The 23,305-nt window shown below is 45.4% G+C and overlaps 1 protein-coding gene across 1 annotated transcript in view; it reads left to right on the forward strand.

Annotated features, from left to right (window-relative positions):
* Window positions 1-23,305, forward strand: part of KCNH2 (potassium voltage-gated channel subfamily H member 2) — a 439,418-nt gene that overhangs the window by 25,911 nt on the left and 390,202 nt on the right. The window contains exons 2-3 of the mRNA XM_029587977.1: window positions 2,369-2,812; window positions 6,180-6,394. Coding sequence (XP_029443837.1) covers window positions 2,369-2,812; window positions 6,180-6,394 — 659 coding nt within the window. The remainder of the gene's footprint in view (window positions 1-2,368; window positions 2,813-6,179; window positions 6,395-23,305) is intronic.

Consider the following 23,305-nt stretch of genomic DNA (forward strand, 5'->3'; position numbering starts at 1 on the left):
TTATCATCTTATCCTGATGTAGGCTGCTTTTTGAAGGGAGTGAAGCATCTTCGGCCTCCCTTGAGGTTATCGGTTCCATTGTGGAGTTTTAATTTGGTGTTGGAATTCTTGGTGGGCCCTACGTTCCGACTGCTGCATAGCCTTTCCTTGCAGTTATTGACCTTGAAAACAGAGTTCCTGGTGGCTATATGTTCTGTGTGTTGAATTTCCGAGGTGCAGGCCTTGTCTTGCCAGGAGCTGTTCCTTCGGGTGACTCCAGGAGCGTTACAACTGCATACTGTTCCATCCTTCTTACCTAAAGTGGTCTCGGAATTTCATTTGAATTAGTCCATTTCTTTGCCGTCCTTGGATAAAGCCAGAGATACAGAGGAGTATCGCCTCTTGCGTCACTTTGATGTCAAGAGACATGTCATGTGGTATTTGGGGGTTTCTGAGCCTTTCCGAAAGACAGATCGCCTGTTTATCCTTCAAGGTGGAAAGAAGCAGGGCAAATCAGCTTTGCAGGCTACAGTAGCTTGCTGGATTAAGGAGGTAGTCATGGCCGTGTATGTAGGTACTGAAAAGCCAATGCCTATTTAGGTTAAGGCTCATTCCAGTAGGGCTTAGGCATGGGCGGAGGTTAGTTTGTTATCTCCTGTCAACATTTGCTGAGCTGCGATGTGGTCCTTCTTACACACTTTTTCCAGGTTTTATTGTCTGGATGTGCAGGCTCGGGAGGATGCAGCCTTTGCATGTGTGTTATCTGGACCGCAGGCAACCTCCTGCCCTATTCAGGAGTAGCTTTGGTATATCCCACTGGTCTTGAGTCCTTCTGTCTACACGCTAGGAAACGAGAAATTACTACTTACCTGATAATTTTGTTTTCCTTAGTGTAGACAGATGGACTCAGCTTCCCATCCTTGGCTGCCGAATAATTGTGTCAATGGTCCTCCTGTGGGATTAAGTGTTCCAGGGGATTGCTGATAAGTGTTCATCCAGTTCTTAGATTTGGGTTCATACGTTCCTTGCTTGAGTTCAGTGTTTCTTGTTGGTTGAGTACAGTAATGGTTACCTGTTTTTAATCAAGTTTTTTGCTAGTATGATCACAGTTGCTTTTGAAGAGAATACTGGCATTCTGGTGTCACTTTCAGGAGTATATATACTGGGGCGTCAGCTTGCTCCGTCTCCATCTGCTGGCAGGGGAGCATCTGTCTACACTAAGGAAAGCGAAATTATCAGGTAAGTAGTAATTTCTCCTTTCACTTTTTGCCTCTGAAAATATCATCAATGGCTCCACAACAGGTTCCCACAATTTGGCAGTCAACAGGGCCATATTTGAACTTCATATTTAGAATGTTCAAGAGAAACCATTTTGTGGCAGAGCAGGAAGTAACACCTGCACAACTCCAAAAGCTAGTGATACCATCATACACTTAGCTAAAGAGCTCACTGGGTGTTACTGTTGCAGATTGTAGTAGTGAAGTTGATGTTTCTGATGCTGGCGTGGTCTGGTGCTACTGGTAATGCTGTGGTTACCGGTGATTGCTGTGATAATGGCGCTGGTGATGTTATTTTGCCGTTGTGCTGCTTTTGGTTTACCTGGTGATACCTCTGGTGCTGCCATTGGTGGTTCTGGTGTAAGTGGGAAAGATAGTTTACTGTTGAGTGCAGTGGTGGTGGTGGTAGTGATCAGGTGGTCGGAGTGGGGTTTCTATCACAGCAGTTCAACCTTGGTGGTCCCATTGGATCACCCTGAAACTCTGGGTGAAGGAAGCAGATTTCTACTATACAGCTTCCTCCCCCACCCCATTCTTCTCCTTTTCCCCACCCTTACCCCTATTAATTATTTTAGCTCCCTTATAGCCAGCAGCCAGTTACGTTATATGTTATAAGTTTATAAGTTTATGTTATAGGCTACATCAATTGTAACTAGATTCACAAATTAGTGCATCATTCTACAGTGTTAATTACTGAATTCTCACCTCGACCTTCTATGCCTTTCCTTCTCTTTCTGTTAACCAAGTTCTCATGACCCCAGTTCTATGTAATTTAACCTTCTTTCTAATATTGTAATACCCCAGCTCTATGTGAACCGATGTGATATGCTGCATGAATGTCGGTATAAAAAAGATTTAAATAAAATAAATAAATATACAGAGGTATGTTATGACAGAACAAAACTGTTGGGTAATATATGAAAACAAGTATTTTAGCTGAGTTCTGAAAATACACAAGCACATTATCAGGCAAGATTTCTGGGTTAATGCTTTCACGTAGCCCAAGGGAAGTGTGTCTCGCAATTCATTATTAATATAACACTATTTGTTTTGCTGCCATGAGCTCTGTACTACTATTGTGTCTTTATTTTTCCCTTCTTCTGTCCCTACAGGGCGTGGAAAGTCTTTCAAGTTGAAGTTTCCAACGTTGCTTGCCCTGGCAGCCAGTAAACAGTCCCTTCCACAAGAAGACCCCAATGCAGTCATTGTGGACTTCTCCAAGCAGAGCAGCGAGTCTGTAGCCATGGAAGAGCTGACCACAACCCCCCTAGATAACTGTGTAGGCTCTCAGCCTGACGATCAGAAGGCCTTGCTAAACATGGAGAGCACGGCGTTCTTGGACGAGGCAGGAGATGATGGGGACCCGGTGGTTCACTCCACACCCCAGAATGACAAGGACCGCCTCCACCTGGACATGTCCTTCTCCAACTGCAGCCTGACGCGCAGCCGATCCCGAGAGAGCTTCTACAGCGTGCGAAGGGCCTCTTCCGTGGATGACATTGAGGCAATGAAGTGCGACTTTGACAAAAAGTTTCGGAGCCGACTCTCCAGCACAGGTAAAGGAAGCCAGGTCAGCGGAAAGGCTTTGGTGGGGGGGGGGGGGGGGAGGGGGGGGGAAAGGCGAGGTAGGAAAACAACACATCTAGATGTGATTTACAAATCTCCACACATCATTTTCCAGCCAAAATTTGCCTGCAGAAAATGTAGGACCTTTGAAGGCTGTTTTCAAAGGGACTTGACTTGGCGGTTTGTTTTAGCATGTATACACTGCCCAAACATTTCTGAAGAGAATACAGGGGTCAGGCGCCTGTGTTAATATGAATATCCAGTATGAAGTTAGGGAATCGAGGCACAGGTGCTGTACTAAATCCACTTGCCCAAGATCATGCCAAGTGAAGTGAGAAGCAGAACCCAGGAGGCGTCTCTGCCAGTCTTATTCTCCCATCCACCGGTATCCACTGTGGCCTTTCAAGGGCTGCAAGCAGGTCTACCCCTGAGGGTAACCAAAATGTGCAAATGACCAGAGCCACGTGTATGTGGAAGCAGCTGGTAAATATTTGTTGTGGATATACCAGACCGACTTGGCAGCCCTCAAGACCTTGGACGTGAATTCTCCAGCCTCTTGATCCCTCCTCTGATTTCTGCCGAGTAAGGCGATGGGTGAGGGATGTGGGATCCTAACCAAGCTGTCTGCAGCAGGGTATCAGGTCAAAGAGAAAATGAAAAATGAGAAGTGGGAGGGATGCTATTAGTCTTTTTGTATGAGACAGGCCATCTGGTCTAGCACAGTTTTTGACAGGTAATTTTGTTGACGTTTTGAAGCGCTAATGGAAAATTTGATTTTGTTATCACCTTATCTGCTTCTCCTTCATCCCTGGGCTGATAATGTACTAAGTGCTGCTGTTAGATAGCCGTGCATGTAGAGTTATTTTCTGGTTGATTTGATATTTCTCAGCTACAGCAAAACATATAATGATATTTACCCAGTGAAGCAAGGGCTGGAGTGAATCTGAATACCTCCCAATAAAGGGATAGTCCATCCAGGTTTTTCGGTACCTCGGATTGCCTGGATGTGGTTTGTATTTTCTAGCAATGGTTCTGGATATCCAGCTCCTCTAAGAGACTGTGAGGGTAAATTTCAAAGCTATTTCCACAGGTAGAACAATACTTTTACCTGTGGAATTGGGCTTTTAAAAATGTAATCCACCCTATATACATGTAGGGCCTCTAGGAACAGACTTTTACCGACGGTGGGAAGTGTTCCCAAGGATGGAGTTAGGGAGGGTTTGCACAGACACGTATACTTTTGAATTTTCACAAGTATGCATGTACGTTTTTTGTTTTTTTTAAACTACCCTTATACATTAGTAGGTATAAATGTGTGCGGATAGTTTTTTTCTATGATAATTTTCAAAGGGAAAGTACACAGGTACTTTCCCTTTGAAAATGAGTGTAAAGTCCGCAGGTGGAAAGTACCCATAGGCTTTGCACCAGTGAGGACAGAGTTAAAAGTACCTCCTGTGTGTGTCCAGTGACCTTTGATATCTACAGAAGGGACCAACGTTGCTTTGAAAGCTCAGGTACGACAGCATCTGTGGATCATCCTTATGCTGGTCCAGTGAAAGGCACTCCACAGCCTTCGATGTATTTAGCAACCTTTGGATGGTCACGTCCCATCGCAGGGCACTAAATTATCTGATGGCTGTGCAAGGATTAATGGCTCCAGCTGCCTGGTAAATAGAAGGAACAATCAGAGATGAATTAGAGAGAAACACAGTATGGTCATGCAGTCACTTTTCCCTAACAATCATTTCATGTGTAAAATCCAGGACCAGGGCAAGTAAAATGGGAAGCCGCTTGTGATAAAACTACAACTTGCATTTCCAAATTAGGCTGTAAACTCGATTGTAAAGATCTGAAACACATAAACAGTCTATAATCTGGTACTTTTACCGCTCATGGGAAATGTATCCGGTTTCCCAGGAACTCATAATCTAAACTAGAGCATGATGATCACAGACATGCAGTGTGTAAACTTACCCCCACGTATGATTTAATATTTCACGTGTCACTTACACATGATAAACTGCTCTACAGCTCCCAAGCAATGTATCCTACCATCTGTAAGCCACATATTTTATCAGATCTATTGCTCCAGCAACAGGCAGCTCACTATTCAGCTGTTATAAAGAGACCTACATTCCTGACTGTGCACCATCCTCTGTATCCTAACTTTGCGTTGTTGTCTCACCATAAATTTATTTGTATTTTATTTTATTTGTAAGCATTTAATATTCTGCCTCTTCCTAAATGTAGCTCCAAGGATGGAGTACATAAAATAACAAGGCATCGAGTACATAAGTAATGGATATATACAGCTATGATAACAAATATGAGCGAGAATTCTAGTATGTATGTACAAGAAGTGTGTAGGAATAAGGCAGTGAGTGCCTTAGGTATAAATTGCCTATATATAGTTAAGAAGTAAGTGGTGTGACAGAAATTGAGAATCCTGGAAGAGGGTGAACCTTGTAGGATTCACAGTTAGGAGGACTTCTGGCAGACTAGGATAAGTCTTTCCTGTGGAATCTAGAAGGAAGGCTTGGTTAAAGAGCCAAGTGTTGGCTTATTTTCTGGAAGGTGAGGTAGCACAATTTCATCCCAGCATTGGGAGGTTCCATATTTCAGGGGCAGAGCAGCTGAATGATGGAAGTTTCATGCATGTTAGTCTAGCTGAAGCCAGTGGAGGGGAGGATAGGAGGGCGTGTTGGGAGGATCAAAGTTCTCTTGTGGGGCTGTAAGAGAGAAGAAGCTGGGAAAGATATTCAAGGGCCAGTTGGTTCATGCATTTCAAGACAAAGCAAAGTGTTTTACATTTTATCAGTGCAGTTGATGCAAAATTGGATTTGGCCTGTACTAAAAATCTAGCTGCCTTGCTGTGCAAACATTAGAGACATTTGGTATCGTGCAATGCCATTAAATAAAGAGTTGCAGTAGTTGATGCAGCTGGTGATCAGTGAATGTATGACAGTAGCTCGGTCATATTTCTCAAAGTAATTATGCAGTTGATAGATCTAATGTAGATGAATCAAGGAGGTCTTTACCATCTCTGAGATGTGGGTTTCCATTGTGAGATGCTGGTCACATTGTATCCGCAGGCTACATACAGAATCTAAGTTGTAAAGGGTTCCTGACAAGGAGGGTAAAGTTAAGAGAATGCTCTTGTAGGCTTAACCAGAGGAGTTCAGATTTGGAGTGGTTTAGCTTGAGTTTATGTTGAGCCAAAGGGCATAAACAGGTCTCCTTCTATCATCCAGTCAATGGACAATGGTGTGTAGACTGTTCCCAGGTGGCCTACCATGCAAGATATTCTCCACCTCAGCATAATCTTCACCCTTGACTAGATCACTAATGTTCTTTCAGGGGCAATGAATAATGTAAGATCGAACCTCCTGAATTCCACCTCGGACTCAGACCTGATGAGGTACCGTACCATCAGCAAGATCCCACAGATCACCCTCAATTTTGTGGATTTGAAAGGGGACTCCTTCATCACCTCGCCGGCCAATGAGAAGGAGATTATCGCTCCTTCCAAGCTCAAGGACCGGACGCACAATGTCACAGAGAAGGTCACGCAGGTAAGGCAGACTTGGTTTTTCACTTTCACTTAAACATTGTGAGGTTAGACATGCATTGACCTTAATTTACTCTGTGCACACCATTTTGAGTTTTGACCTTGTATTCTGTGGCCTTGCCTCCCAGTATGAGATCTGTGGTTTTATGAGACTTGTGTTTGAGTTACAGAGCAGGATATGGCTATTCCCAGGCAGCAGAGAATCCACAATGCAGACCTTGTTTTTAGTTTAAATCTGTTTATTCAAAAAACAGCAGTCAAACAAAATGAAGACAACCATTATCACAATGGGAGCTCAATCTCGTCAAAGAACATGAAGATACAAAATCAAGTTATTCAGTAATCAATCATATTCATAAAAGGAACCATGTCTTAATACAAAACAGATCAGTTTCAAATTTCCATCCCTTTTCCAGTCATAACACTTATGCCCAAGTGCCGTGTTCTTGTGCACTCAGGCGCAATCTACATATCCAATAAAAAGCAAAAAATAAGTTACCACAATGGAAGGACCCCTAGAACTCCCATCCCCCCTCCGTCAGTACGTAAACTCATAAGACTTGTGCGTTGTTATTAAACTATTATTAAGAAAACCTTTAAATCATTTAAAATTAAACTCCTAGTTCTGGAAGATAAGCTATGAATATATTTTCCCCACGCCATTAGGAACTTTTTCTTCCTGGCAGGATTACCAGTATTAGTTAATCCCATAGATTCTCTCGACATCCTAGCATGCAGAAAGTCCCTCCATTGCCAAATGGAAGGAGAAGTGTCTCCTCGCCATACCAACAGTATCGATTTTTTTTTCCCTAATAAGAATACTTTGCATATAAAAAGAATATCACCCCTTTTTTAAAAGAGTTTGGGAAAGATCCTTTCCAAATAATTTCAGACCTTGTTCTTACGTTGGTCACTTCTCATTCTGTCTACTACCTTAGGTGTGTACAATCTGTTGCAGGTTTTAAGATAATTGTAGACTGAGGCTGGAATATGTTCCATTGGCTGCCTTTGGATTGCTGTGCTAGAAACATTTACTGCCTCTGAATCTGGTAGCCAAGAATGTTGTCCCAGAGTAGATTTGACTTCCGGCTGCACTGACTCTGTTGGTCAATATTCCCATCCTTTTAGGTGCTTTCAACTGTTTGATCCCTTGTGCTTAGTAGTAAAACACACAGACATATACTGAGTTTTCATCTTAATAGCAAAGAATTTCTGAACATAACTGTGCTCAGGATTAGGGACTACAGCAGATATATATCAGAATAGCTTGTCTTTGTTTTATGATTGGCCAAACAAAGGAGTTTTACATAAGGACGAATGGGCCAACATGTGCGATCTCAACTTTTTTCCTTTAATCACATTGAACCCTGGCTCTGTAATAGGCTGATAGTACTGCAGTTGGTTGAACTACTATAGTGCACAGCTCTTTCACTTTGTACCGTACCTTTCAGTCTTCTGCGATACCTCTCAGGTTTTTATGACTTTTCAGTTACTGCCTTGAGGTAAGTCTAATACCTATACAGTGGTGCCTTGGAAGTCTATAGAAATGAATGTTGTGATTAGAAGAATGGATGATTTCCTTTCAGAGTGGCACCCTTATAACGAGGCAGAGATGAAATGGATGTGCTTAAAAATAGTATGCCAAATTTATTTCTTTTTTTTTTAGTTTTCTGAGAAATTTGGGCCAATGCATTGGGTTTTAATTGGGTGATGCTTATCTGTCCAATGTTCTCCTTGTGTTGGGCTTTCTTGATGCTTTTGTGAACTACAGTACACATTGAATTCCAAATGTTTAAGCTTTTCCTCTTTATGCTCTGCCCCCACTTTTAATCAGCTGGTATGGACTAGTGTTTTGTCTGACGGGTATATGTGGTGCTTAATGTAGGATATGGTATTGCTACTCAGAGCTGTCACTGCATGGAGTGACCATATAGCTTCATGTCAAGGAGGAGAATGCAGTCTAGGATTGTCTAGAACTACATTCCCATGCATGCAATGGGGTTAAAACTAGGTCTGCCTCAGCCTGTCCCCTTTACATGGAATTATATGGTCAAACTAAAACAACACCGTTTTCTTTTTTATTTCAAGCCCTAGCTGTACCAGTTGCTATCCCACGCATGACCTGCTATGTCATTCCAGCATTGGTGACCCATTAGTCAAGCAGTAGCTGGTTTTCCTGCCTGGTGCATGCAGGAGTGGAAGTATGGCAGAGCTTAATGGGCAGGGTGCCAGAGAACCTTTACTTGCAGTCCTCAGATATTTCTCCCCATGTGCCTCATCTGTTTCTTGGCGAGAGGCAAGACACTGCAGCCTTCTCCTCCTAGATACTCCCTGCTATTCTATGGCAGATATAGTACAGGGATACCAAGACAATTCACAAAGTCCCTGAACTTCTAACCTTTCTACAAAGTTGGGTCACTATTTAGATAAGTCAGTCTAAAAGCAGCTGTGGTCTTCAACCTGTAGCCTACTGGAAGGGTCATAGCGGAAAGTCCAGTGGTTGCTGGTTCAGGTCCCAGGACAGGAGTTTAAAAGTCAGGAGTATTAATTGGGCAGACTAGATGAAAACCATGTTTTGCAAGCCTGGCTCAGCCTGTGCAGATGACATGGAATCCTGTCATATCTAGAGTTCCATCTTCCCTAGGTCATCCTGACGGCACTGATCCAGTCCTGCTTCTTCTCCAGTGCATGCATGGAAATGTAGTCCATAGTAACATTGTAAATGACAGCAGAAAAAGACCCAGTTGGTTCATCCAGTCTGCCCAACAGCAATTTATCCATTTTGAGATGTGGCGCATGTAATCTCTCCATTTATAAGGGGGATATACTTCCAAGCACTGCTGAGCACTGACCCACTCAACTGCAGGGTTGGGGACAGGCGTAATCTGTAGGGCCTTAAAAAGGGGGAGGGGAGGGGGAAATAAATACTCTTAAGGTCGTATTCTTCAACCTAGTCTACAACTATTTTGTAAAGGAAGCTTAGTATAAGATATAAGCAGGAGGCCATGTTTTTTGTCATGTTTTAAGTGTTATTTTTTATGGTGGTTTTATATTTGTATTTATGTAAACCACTTTGAAACTTGTGTAACTCTATTCCCGGGTGCTGCCTACATTCTAATGGGGCCATAAAGGAATAGTTACTACTGTCTTTTTGGGGCTGGAGCCTCAGGCTAGCTCAAACACAGTCTCTGACTCCCAAGGCCTAGGCTCTTTGTTGGATGGGGAGGAAAGGTTTCCCTTTCAAGGCCCATAGTGCTAAGGGTGCTATACGTACTAAAGAACAACACTGGAGACTTTTGGATTAGTGTCTGAAATATAAAGTCTCTACTGATGGTAGTTTAGATGGGTAAATGGCACAGCAAACTTAGGGCCTGATTTACTAAGGCTTTTCTCCCATTCTGTGTCTATGGGAAAGATGCTTAGTAAATGAGGCCCCCTGGTCCTCAACACCACAGTGGCTTTCCAATTACAGTCTCTTCCCTCAATCTGTGCAGGGGTTTCTAAATCCAGGGCAAGGATAAATAGAGTTCCCAGATGGGTAGAGTGTCCTAGTTAGGACAGGAAAAATCCCTTCCAAAGCTGGTAAAAATGAAAAAACATCACAGTGTCTGCAAAGAGAGAAGAAATCTCTCTCTCTCACCAGGGGTGAAGAATCTGGATAGGTGTCCTCAGTGGTCTCAACGTTATTATTCACAGTTAATAAGTATTTCTTCAGTTTTTTAACTCTTTCAGACGAATCCCTTATGGGAGGGATCCTCTCAGTAACACCACTTGTGAATGTCCCTTGCTTCAGGCAGGAAAGGGGTAAAATCTTCCTCCTGGGCAGCCAAAACATATCTCTTTGCCCCCAAAATAGGTCCAAACACCAGAGGACGCTGAGGCGGTCACCACCATTCCTCTGTTTCCTGGGCAGGTCACAGTGAGGTAAGCTTTCCCTACCTAGGGTCCTCCAAAGAGAGGCTTTTTCCAAGACCTCTCCCCAAGCAACACCCTAGGGTCTCACAGTCCTCTTACAAAATAAAGGTGCAATTCCCTGAAAATAACTCAGGACAACCACCCTGCATCTAAAGAGGAGGCTACAGGAATGGAGTCCCTGACCTCACCTAAAGGTCCCAGGCCAAGATTCCAGATAGGCCAAAAAACTCGAAACTCAGAGGAAAACTGTCCAACTGCTTCCAAAAACTCCAAATTAATACTGCACCCCAAGAGCTCTCAGGAGAGAGCTGGTTATAAACCCTAAGAAGGGGGCAGCCATGCCAGCACCCTCAAAGGGAGGGGCTGCATACGAATGACACCACCCCTAATTATTCATCCTTAATTGCACTGTCCCTAGCTCACAGGAGATGGGCACTGGTGGCCATGTGCCCCGAGGGACCATTACTCTTGTCTAAAGTGGGGTATACATTTTTTAATAAATAAATAAAACAGCCCAAACTCCAAGAGATTTTACTGAAGAGGATCCAAAGTTCAGCATACAAAAATAGACATAGTCCATGGTACAAAGAAACAGACGTTATCCAAGAATTATTTCAAACAGTTCCAAAACCACAAATAAAGTCCTCACACCACTTGAGTACTAAAGTAGGACTTAGAGCTTCCCTCCCGGTTTTCCCAGGTTTGAAACCCTTGGACGCCAGGAAAATCCTCTTCTTCCACACAAGAATGATAACGCTCTACCTGATGAGTGTCCTGGCTCCTTGGCAAGTTCTTCCCTTCTTCCTCCACCCTTGGAATGCAGGAACCTTGCTTGGACCTGGATCCTTTCCACTTCAAGAATGGATAATCCCAGCAGCAGGAGCCACAGCCCATAGCTCCCTCTTGCTAGCTCTCTTCAGCGTCAAACCCCGGCTCCTCTGAACTTGTACCAGTGGCTAACCGAGTCACCATTTATAGACCTACCCATGGCCCCCCCTCCAGGGGCTGGAATCCCCTGTCACTCCCAAGCAATCACCATCTGGATGGACCTCCCCTTATTAGAAAATTCCTCCGTTGCAGCCCTACAAGCATCTACATTTCCAGGCTTAACCCAATGCCAGCTCCCCATCCCCATGTCTTTTACCTGAATTTTCAACCCCTCTCTTACCACTGCCCTCCATATCAGCCTTAAGCATGCTCAGAATCTATTCACGTGCTGGCATCCATCACCTTCACTAGTAGGAGCATTTCAAGCCTTGTCATCTTTCTCTGTGATTGTTACAAGGTCAACACTAAATCCAACACCCAGCTTTCCCTCCATGTCCTATTCCCGAGTTACCCAAGTTAGCGACATCAGCATTGAAAGTATCCGGCCTCACCATGCTCATTGAAATGTGTTTTTTAACCATGGTCGCTCCATGCCGGTTACCCCAATGCCTTTTTGAAAGCCCAATGCATCCCAATCACTGCTTCACGCAGGTTGGCCCTTGGCTATCCCAATGGCTTGCGGTCTCAGTAGAGCATGTTTCGGCTGACTCTTCACTTTTTTGCAGGATCCTCTGTGTTTATCCCATAACTTTCTGAAGTCTGTTTCCATTTTAACTTCTACCACCCATTTTGGGCATAGCCACTCTTTCAATGAGAAAATATTTCCTGATGTCTACCTCTTGGAGCCTTATATCATGACCCCTAGTTCTACAACTTCCTTTTCATTGAAAAAGGTTTACTTCTTGTCCATTATTTATACTTTACAGATATTCAAATATCTTATCATATCCCCTCTGTCTCTCCTCTCTTCTAGTGTATGCATATTTAGGTTTTTACTTCTCATCTTATCTAGCTTTTGGTGCGGACCTCACCATTTTAGTTGCCTTTCTTTGGACCACCTTTAGCCTATCTTATATCCTTAAGGAAGTATGGCCTCTAGAACTGAACATAATATTCTAAATTAGGCCCCCACCAATGACCTGTACAGAAGCATTACCTCCTCCTTTGTTTTCTGCTGGTTATGCATCTCCCTATATATCCTAGCATCCCTCTGGCTCCAGCCACCACCTTATCATACTGTTTCGCTATGTGGAGATCATCAGACACTGTCACCCTGAGGTCTCCTTTGTCAATGCACATCCGCATCTCACCCCCGCCTGCCAATCGTGTACTGCTCCCTCGCATTTCAGCAAATCAGAATTTCAACTGCCTGCGTGAAGCGGGAGAGAAACCCGTACTAGATCAACCTCCTCAGGTTGATCTGGGGGTGGAGGGCTGACTCCGGTAGCATTGTGAGCAGAAAGAGGGGAACAGAATCCCTCTACAACAGCACATGTGCAGCAAGCGCCATGACCCGCGCCCATAAACTTCTTGTAATGAGCATGGGAAGAAAATGAGAGGCGCATTTTGTAGGCAGCCAGAGAAGGCCAGCATCACCTAAGCTGACAGTGCTGGAACAAGTTCTGACTGGCCTAAAAACAGGAAAATAGTGTGGCTGGTCCGGCACAGTGAAGGTTAAAGCATTACACTGCTCACTGCACAGTGGCAGCGATCTGACACAGTGAACCGTGGCACTATTGAAGACTTTCCAACAGATGGCTACAATTTTGTTGGCTCTGTTGTTGCTGTTGGTTTTTTTTTTAAAGAGCAGCATTTCAGTTAATGCCTTAGTTCTGACCTCGGGCACCTGCAGCGAAATAACGTTGGGCTTCATGCCTTTTGTAGTCGTGTATATCTTGACCAGCTTGCTTTGTTCTCCGAGACAGGTGAATACGATCGCACGAGACATCTCGCATCATTTTCCCTAATGAAAACTCCCAAGTTGTCAAGAGAAAGAGACTCTCCTGGCTGGCCAAGGAGTCACCTCCTCTCCCCTTTCCTTCTCCTGCAAGCTCCCTTGTATTTTAATGAGAGGGTAAGACATGCCCTCTCTTCTCCCTCGAGCTTATGCTGAATTTTTTTTTATTTTTTACCTGCAAGCGTGCATGCTTAAATTGAAGGAGGCCACCAATCCTCTTCCTTATTTTGGACCTGCAGGTCCCAGCCTGTTCAGATATCCCAAAGCGAGACAGAATTACCCAAGAGTAGCTCTGTAGAGTCTGGCTCCGTGGTGGAATAGCTCGCTGCAATGCAGAGTTCCTGAGTTTGATTCCCGGGACTGCCTGAGCCGGGAGGGGGATGTTGGTGGAGGCAGAATTGGGAGGGGGTCTTGCCTATTGCTCAGCAGTGACACCTACTGGCCAGATTTAGGATGCAGCTATACTGGGCTCTCCAGAGAGCTGCAGTCTGTGGGCCCCCCCCCCCCCCCCCCTCATCTGGTCAATGACCATCTCTGCAATGGTTTGGTTTGATGAGAGAGGGAGGGACTGGAAAAAGAATATAGGGAAATGCTAGGGTGATTGCAAATGAAGGCTCATGGTGCAGTAGGCCGATAAAGACTGGTTCTGACTGATCCAGAAGCCCAAAGGAGCTGGAGAAAATTGCAGCTCCCCCCGCCCCCCCAAAATGAAAAACAGCACAGAGCATGTAAACCTGGGCAGTTCCTGGGAGCTTGCCCTTCAGTGCCCAATCAGAAGAATCAATTCAGCGACTGGGAAACTCTGCATCCCAAGCTCAAGGAGATAAAGCCACAAGCTCAGGGTCCCTCGGAATTGGTCACAGCTGAATTATCCCCAACTTTAACGCCAAATATCTAAGGTGAGGCCACTTTTGTGGCCTTCGCTTTGGACTTAGGCCTTGAAGCTTTTACTTGTTAATAGAGAAAAAAAAGATTTATTTATTTATTTATTTATTTATTTTTTTTACCAAAAGATTTATCTTGGTGTTTCTCAAGCAATTTTTTTGCCCATCAGATAGAGGGTGATTGAACTTGGAGCATCTTTCCATCGTGATTTCCTCTGTAAATGTAAAATCGTATATGATCAGAGAAATCGTATTTATTTTTTTGGAACCAAAGCAGTTGTCTTCCTTTTTGAAGCTCCCAGACCTCAGCCTGGCTCTCTAGCCAGTGGTTTCCTCACAGAGCATCTTTGCCTTCTTTTCATTTTAGATTGAATTTGAGAATGTTCTGGTTATCCTTATATTTAGGATATTTTGCTTTTTCCTCCCCCCCCCCTCCCCCCCCCTCCCCCCACTTGTAGGCTTAATCAAGTTTGGAAACTGTTATGTCTTTCTTTTTCAGTTTCCTTTAAAATGCTGCTACCTATGATGATCTTCCTTCTGTATAACTTTGAAACTTAGAAATAAAGGTCCCAGTGTTCAAAGTTATCTGGTTACCTTAGAATGCATATTCAGCAGCACGGCTGTGCTCTGAATATGACCGGATAAGTGTTAGTGAACTGGATAAGTTATATCCAGATAATGTTAGACCTGCTATTGAGCTGACCTAACTTATTTGGTCAACTTAATCGGATAAGGCTGAATATAGTCACTTACCTGGTTATGGTAACCAGATACGTTGCCTGCCCCCAAGATATCCGGCTATCTACTAACCAGATAAATACTTCTCTGGCTAAATGGCAGCCGCTGAGCATAGCCGGATATTACTTATCTGGCTAAGTAGCGTTTGAATGTCTATTCCAAAAAGTTTTAAAAAAAATAGCATCTGAAAAACATTAAAAATCTGCTCAGGTGCTAATTTTTACATTAGGATATGATGTAAAATCAAACTTAGCTAATATAAAACTGTATTGTGCTGGTCCTGGGTCATCTGATTGAAAAAGTTCAGCAGATACCATCAGCCTCTTCCCCATTTCTGGTATTTATCCTCCAAGACAGGGTTCACATTCAGTCCCGGGGACTTAATCCTTTCCCAGTCCCAACAGCCCCGGGACGTGGACTCTGAAACGGAGGGTGGGCAGACCTTCAGGTCCCACGCAGTAGGGGGGAAACCTCTTCTGTGGGTGTCACTCTTAGTAAGTATAGTGTGGATGGAGGTAAATGCTAAGAACCAAGAAGCAAGAAGGCAGGCGATCTAAAAAAGCCGTTAGGAAAACAAAAGGAATAGATGCCACGGTCTGTATTATTTTAGACACGTCTCCACTTCAATAAAGAATTGAAAAGGACCTTGGCATCTATTCCTTTTGTTTTCCTAACGGTAAATGCTAAGTAACCAGATGGGACACTCTAGGTGAGCGTTCCAACTTCAACTTTACTGCTGCAGACCTTCGACAGTAATCATTTAGCACCATACAGATTTGTCTCTTGATCCATCCATTTCTCAACTCAGTTTCTCCAAATTCTCTTTATCTATGCAGCTGTCCCTCAGTATTTGGGGGTCCTGAAATTATCTCATTCTCCAGGGCATGGAAAAGTGAAAATCCCGGGTGGGCCAGGGTATCCTAGATGTGAGCAGAAATCTCCTACCTTTCACAGCTCCCAGTCTTTCTCTCTCGTCCAAGGGTGAAGACTCCAGGGAGGGTTTCCAGATGAACAAAATACTCTTACTTCTCTTCTTCTCAGGAGAAACACTTCCAATTCTCCACTCTCTGGGGAAAAGAAACCCTTTCCTTCCTCACTTCTGGGCAGGAAGGGTGATGGACAAACTTCCTCCCAACCACGAGAGTAGATCTGAAATCCAAAAAAATCTCTCAAACTCAGAACTTGAGACCACCTTACCGGACACGTTATATGCTGGAAATGTATCTGTCTCCTTCCTCTTCTGTGTCCTCAGGACAGTGAGGCCCAGTATCCGGAGTAGGGGAAAATTCAGAAGCAGAATGGCTCCTACTCATCCAAACTCTAACTGAAAATGCCAGGCTGATCTCTGAAGCTGCCTGTGGGAGCCTGCCGCTGCAGCCATCATCTGGGGAGGTGCTGAGCAGAGCTGTATATAGAGGGCAGTAAGAGGAACAAGGGTTGGAGATGACCAGAGATTGACTAGGGTCTACAATGACCTGTAAGCAAGGACAATTTGCAGTGTATTTCTTACAGAAGCTGCAGTGGGGAGGAGGAATATGACAGAGACATCCATGTATCTCAGAAGTCTAAATAATGCACAAGAAACAAACCCTTGTATGCTTTTCAACATATGAAATGCTAAACAGAATTATGTAAAGGGGGGGGGGGGCATATCTGTCCTCAGAGGGGAAAAATAATTCTCTAAAAATGGGATGGAAAGTCTCCAAATTTGGCCCACTGGAAGAACATGGAAATATCTTAATTGATTTTGAAAACCAGAATCATTGGGACAGCCAGGGCCAGATTTTGGGGTGGGTGAGCTGGACTATCAGCTGGGGCACTGTGATCTGGGGGAGGGAGGCAGCTGGGGCACTGCCAGCATCACCCACCCCATGGCAGGGTGGCTGCAGCAAATCCTATCCTGCCATGGCCAGGGAGAGGCCTGGGGTGGTCACAGCGGATCCCATTCTGCCATGACTGAAGAGAGGCCCGGGGGGGTGATATCAAGTGAGGGGTGCTTTTTGGGGCGAGGGGAACTTTTGGAGTGGAGCACTCACCAACATTTTGCTGCCTCTAACAGCCTCCCATGTGCACCCAGGTGTCACACATATAGTCACATAAACAGTTTGAAATCAAATCTTTTATTTTGAAACTGCTCTCTCTCCTCTTTTCCAGCAGAATTTTTCTTGAAGATGTTGCAAGAAGTGGAATAAACCATGCAGAGGCACAGCGTGCACTCAGTATAATAATATAAAATCCCCTATACCTCCATTTGTAAATCTGTGTTGGAAAGCACTCCTGAAGTCATACACCTGCATGCATTTCCTGTTTGTTCAGTGGAAAGGAAGTTCTAGAGTAAGGAATCAAGCTATGAGACTTAAAAATATAGACTCAGGAATAACATTAGAAAACTTTTTTTTTTTCACAGAAAAATGGTGGATTCATGGTACAGCCTCCTAGGGGGAAATGGTAGAGGCAAAAAAAAACCTAACATAATTGAAGCAGGCCTGGGATAAACACCGAAGATCCTTAGCTGTGAGAATGTGATGTTGTAGCCTGTGATCAATTAGGCTCTTCCTTATTGCAACAGAAATGGGCAGACTAAATGGGCCTTGAGGTCCTTATCTGAGGTCATGCTCTTTGTTTCACCACTGATAGCTTTTTCTCATATTTGTGGTGAGCTTTCCTGTCTGCCCTAGACATGCTAGTGTTTCAGTGAAAGGAGAGATAATTTACCACTTTCCTTCCTGTTCATTTAGCCATTTTAATTCTTGCTGCTCTTTCAATGGTCCTCATCTGTAGATGGAAAGTAGCATCGAATAATTTACTTACAACCAGGGCTGGAAAAATCCTGGATCCCAGGTCACATAGGTTCCTAAATTTTGGTCACTGGCGCTGGCACTGCCGACACGGCTGGGCCCAGCGATAGAAGCTGCCGCCAGGTGAGTCTAGGAGGACGTTGCCCATGTGGTCAGGCTGGAACCAACCCCGGGAAGAGACATCAAAGCTGCATATCAAGAACAAAGAAAGTCAAAAGTTAAAATGAAGCATAAAGGAAACAAGAAATTTAAAATGAGCAATATAAACCAATAAAAAAACAAACAAAAACAAAAGAAGCCAAAAAAAGGAAAAAAACAAGTTAGAAGGAAAAATAAAGTTCCTCGTGCCTACATATTTTTGGTTGACAGCCAAGTTTTCCAAATCTTCTTTTATCTTGGCTTAGGACGTTTATTTATTTGGAATGTGTACATCAAATCATATTAACGAAACTCAAACTGGAGGGAGGATTCAAAGAAGAACTGAGTATTTGTGCTAAGCCGGTCTCCTTAAATAATGGCCATCAGACATTCTCAGGAGGACTCTATCTCCTGCGGGAAAAGGGACAAGCTCTGTCTTACTCCGGTTCTCTATTGTCCCGCCCGTAAGAGACCAGTGTTCCTCAGAATAAGAGCAGAATTCTGTCCCCATACTGCAGAAATCTGGCAGATTCAGCAGCTGGGACTGAGGGGAGCACTCGTGTGTCAGCAGACGTAACTCATATCAGGAGCTCTTACTGAGGGGATGTCCTATAGTATCATCAACTATCAATGAGAGGGACACTCTCATGTCTGCAGCTGTGACTGAGGGGCACTCGTGTCTGCAGCTGTGAATGAGGAAGGCACTCATATTTGTAGTGTGACCAAGGTGGGCATTCATGTCTGCAGCAGTGAGTGAGAGGGCACTTGTGACTGCAGGTGTGACCGAGGGGAGCACTCGTGTCTTCAGTTGTGAGTGGGGTACTTGGTCTGCAGGTGTGACTGAGGGAGGCACTTGTATCTGCAGCTGTGAGTGAGGTAGGTACTCATGGTTGCAGTGTGACTGAGGGGGCACTTGTGTCTGCAGCTGTGAGTGAGGGGGCACTTGTGTCTGCAGCTGTGAGTGAGGGGGGGTGGTCACTCGTATCTGCAGGTGTGACTAAGGGGGGCACTTGTCTGTCTGCAGCTGTGCAAGGGTGGGGCATTCGTGTCTGCAGGTGTGACTGAGGGGGCAATTCTGCCTGCCGCTCTGAGTGAGGAGGCACTTGTGTCTGCAGGTGTGAGTGAGGGGGTCACTTGTGTCTGCAGCTCTGAGTGAGGGGAGCACCCGTGTCTGCAGCTGTGACTGAGGGGTCACTTGTGTCTGCAGGTGTGAGTGAGGAGGCACTTGTGTCTGCAGGTGTGAGTGAGGGGGTCACTTGTGTCTGCAGGTGTGAGTGAGGAGGCACTCGTGTCTGCAGGTGTGAGTGAGGGGAGCACTCGTGTCTGCAGGTGTGAGTGAGGGGTCACTTGTGTCTGCAGGTGTGAGTGAGGGGGGCACTTGTGACTGCAGCTCTGAGTGAGGAGTATGCTAGTTTTCTGCAGCCATAAGTAAGAAACACTAGTTGTGAAAACAATCACTTTTCGTTCAAATTAGTATTAGGAATCTCTACCACTGGACCTCTAACTTTTTAAAATTTGCACTCTGTAAACCTGCTGACATACTCAAAGGATTTGGATTTGAATTGGAACTGATTCGTGTGTCCTCCTTTTAAAGTCAGGGCACATGTCTGATCAATAGAACATTCCTGATCTATACTGCTGTTCATTTGATGTCTCTGGGGCAGCTGAAAGGTCTGAGTACAGGCTTTCTGACCTACTTCTCTCTGCTCAGCCCTTGGGGCTCTGAGTTGGCAGTGCCATAAAGTCACTGCTCATAAGACTGCAGCCATTCCTTCCAACCTCGGGCAGGAGACCTGACGGCCTAGGCCAAACAGCCAGTGAGGAAACACGAATGATCCACCTGACCGTGTCCAGTGAATGGGTGATGGGGAGGAGGACACCCGAGACGGTACATGAAAAAGGAAGACAGTGGAACAAGGATGGCAATAAACACCAGGACCTATTGCTCTTGAAGCTGTGGTCAGCTCAGTTTTGACAGTGTCGCTGACTCTTCCTAAGGCCCTGAGCCCTTTGCCTTGTCTCCCTATAGTTCGGTTCTAGCCCTCACTCTGCCACTGACCCTCACGGGTGACCTTGATTTAATTTCTGTAAAATACTTGTCCGCACTTACCTGGACAAGAGTAGTGAACCTTGACCTCGCTCTGTCACAGACTCTGGACCTGTCACTTTGGGGGTCATTTTATTGCTCCCCAGGGAACTTTCAGGCCCCCCAGAGAGTTGCCTTTTGCAGATTCAGGGGATTAGCATGTTGCAGACACATTAGTATGCAAAGTAAAGTAGTTACAGGGAGGAGCCTGGTGGTTAAAGCATCAGGCTGAGAGCCAGGGAAGCCGGTGAGCAGCGAGCTGTGCAGGTGAAGTTACCTAGAGATAATTATAACTGGGATATTCAGTGGGCTCCTCCGACATCCAAGCTATCAGCATATAATGCTGAGATCAGAGCAAACTGAGCTGGGAGAACGGAGCTTGTGTTCTCTTGGCTAGACATTGCCTTTTTTTTTTTTTTTTTTTGAGGTGGGACGTTTTGGGAGTGAGGGAGGGGGAATCAGGAGGAAAGGGTTCGGGAATGGTTTCAATTTTGGGCAGGTGGGAGGGGGTTGTCGAATATGCTTATCGGACAAACTTTGACTTAACCATGCCGGTGTGCCACTGAATATCCAGTTAGCTGGATAAGACTGGAGAAAATTGGGTTTCTTTATCTCCCTGCATCTAAAGTGTGATCCCTGCTCTGTCACTGAGGCTGTGTCTGATCCTGGGCAAACCACTCTCTCTCCCCTGCTTCACTTTTATAGACTTAACTGAGCATTAACAGTGAGGCTGCTCCTCCTCCTCTCTCCCCTTCAGAAGCTGTTGTGCACTTCAGGTTTCTAGGTAAACAGCTCTGTTTTGGAGGAGCCAGGCCACAGAAATCAGATTATCTTTATTATGTTATTGCATGCAGTTGACTCATTCAAACTGGCCTTCGGGGAGTTTCCTTGCCTCTCCCTGCCTGCGTTTTCTTCGGCCCTCATGTGTGCCCAAGTCTCCCTTCCCTCGCCCATATCTTCTCCGGATTTACTGTGTCCCTTCTGTGGCTGCAGTAACTGCAGGGCATTTCTCTTACCCTCGGCCGTCTTCAGTGAAGGAGGACCTGGGCCGGGCTCCGGTGGATTCCAGAACAATCTCCATGCTCTTTGTAGGTCCTCATGAGCGGGGGGGAAGAGGTGGTTCGAGGCATTGGGTGGGCCCTCTCGCCTCCCCTGCATCTTCATAACACGTAGCGTGAGTCACTGCCTGCTGGACGCGTGCAATTCTTTGCAGAGATGTCCGTATATTAGCCCCTGACCGTTCTTCCACTCCAGAGCTAGCGTCCGAAAGCGGCTCATTCGCCTCCTGGGATTTTGCGAGCGCGGGCTGCAGTCCCGTAGATTGGGAAAGGCAATAGCAAGAAACCCTTGCGGTTAAACGAGAAACACGTTTTCCTTTTTTTGCTTCAGAATTATTTTTCTAGCGCTTTCACATTCACTTCAGTTAGCCCGGAGAGAGCCATTTCACTCAACAGTGGGGGGGTCGTCCGCAACCAGCGTTGTGTCTCACTAAGATAAAAGCCCCCTGAAGCAGCCGCGTTTTACTTAATGTTTAGTTGTGTAGACGCCTACGGCACACTTTCAGTTCAAAGGAAGCCCAGGGCAGCATGAGTAAGGAGGAAAAATGCTCCTGTCTAACTAGGCCTTAAAACCGGGCATAGGCTATGCCATTAATGATCTCACTAGCAAACAGAATATAGTACTCTAAAGGGATGACAAAACTGTCTTTTACTATTAGGTGTCAGAGGCTCTGAGTGCGAGGTTAGAGCAAGTAGGAGTGGTAAAGGTGTTTGACAGCCCTTGTGGACGGTTCAGAATTCTTCTTTGGGGGGTCTCTCATTTTAAGAGAGTCACGGTTTCTTTTGCCCTGTCTCCTGTGTTGGGAAGGTGGCTGGGGCCCACGGTCCAAGTGCCCAGGCCTTTGAGACTTGGGAGGTTTGTCTGTCTTGGGGGTCTAAGGGGGTTGGGGGGACCACTGAGATTTCTTGGAAGAAAGGGCAGATTTAGTCCCATCCTTCTCCTCTGTCCGGGGAAATGGCCTCAAGAACTTCCTGGCTGGAGTCAGGAGGAGTCTGGCAAGCTTGGGGGAAACCATCCTAGATTTACCGTCTGAGGAAAGCTGTCAGTTGGAGGCTCATCATCCGCTTCCAGCTGGATTGCAGAGAATTGCAACCAGATGTGCGGGTGCCAGCGGGGGGTGCTCACAGAGGGCTTCCCTTGCCAAACACACCTGCTGTCAGGGGGTGCAGATCTACTCTTGGCTGAGGCTGGGATTTATCGGAGCCTTACTTTTCAGTATGGACTGTGCACTAAACTCAAGGGCACCCACTGTGATTTTTTTTCTCCCTGTAATCAAGTTTAGCAGTATAAAGGATTTTGTTTTGAATAACACTTACAGCCGGTGGCATGTGTTTATTTTTTTCTGAGCTGCTGCAGATCTCCAAAAGCCTTAAGGGCCTTGGAAGATTTCCTCAAAGGGAGGATGGGAGCTAACTTGGCCCAGAAACTCCTACTGCTAGCAATGAAGAATAAGTGGAATTATTTTGGATTGCTTGCCTGGATATCTTACTGTTGGCCTTCAACACCCCCCCGAGTTAATTAATGGCCATTCTCCTTTCCATCTTGCCGTGGTGGCAGTGGTGTTACGCCGGCCCTTCCCCTCCATTCTCTGAACAAAGACAAGCGCTGTCCATGCGTCCCTGGGCTTAGCGATTGACCCCAGCATCAAGTGACTGCAGTAGCAACATGCAGCTGTGATCCTTGAGTGTTATGTTTACTACTTAAGGGATGATTTTTTACATAGTGTAGAAAACACATCACTGCATCTAGGGAACGCAAGGCCTGGCTAATCCGCTCAGTTTTGGTTCCTTTTGCAGTATCCTAGGCCACAGTTGATCTCTGGTTTTCCCTTCACTTCTAATTGTAGAAAGCCCCCGTGGAGATCCCCCGATAGCATGTGGCCCTCCTATAGGCCGTAGGGGAAGCTGAGGCTGCAGTAATACCACTTTCCCGCTGCACCCCTTCCCCCGTGTGAGGCTGCTGCAGCGGTGGCCCCTGAGAACAGTGTGGGATTTTTGTTTAGGGTTTGAAGTGAGAGGATCTGGTTTTTTTTTTTTTGTTCGTTTGTTTCTGGTTCCCCTGTTGCTATTTGGCTGGGACTCACAGCTCTGGCCGAAGAGGGTAGGAGTTGAAACTACACATTACTGGCATGGTGTACGGTGCCTTAGTGATTTGGGGTTCTGTCTTGTATTGCTTCCCCTAGTCCTGCTCAGGGTGGGAAGTAACTCTGCCCTAGAGAAGGCTGTGCAGAGAGAAACCCGTTTTTCCAATTCGCACCCAATGGAGTTGGAGTGTGGTATCTCAGTATCCTGAGACGTTTTGGAGACTTTTGTAACTTTCTCTTCCCGTGGAAGTTTTGTGCCCATCTTTCCTGCCCAGGAATGGGGGATTTTTTTTGGTGGTTTTTCCTTGCTATGCTGAATCTTAGGGACTTTCAGCCTGAAAGATCCAGTGTTCATCAGACAGGAGATCTGGGAGCTTTAAGGACATCTGAAGAGATAAGAGAAGATCCCAGAGACTCTTCACAGGAGAG

The sequence above is a fragment of the Rhinatrema bivittatum genome, chromosome 2 (assembly GCF_901001135.1).
Source record: "Rhinatrema bivittatum chromosome 2, aRhiBiv1.1, whole genome shotgun sequence".
NCBI lineage: Eukaryota > Metazoa > Chordata > Amphibia > Gymnophiona > Rhinatrematidae > Rhinatrema > Rhinatrema bivittatum.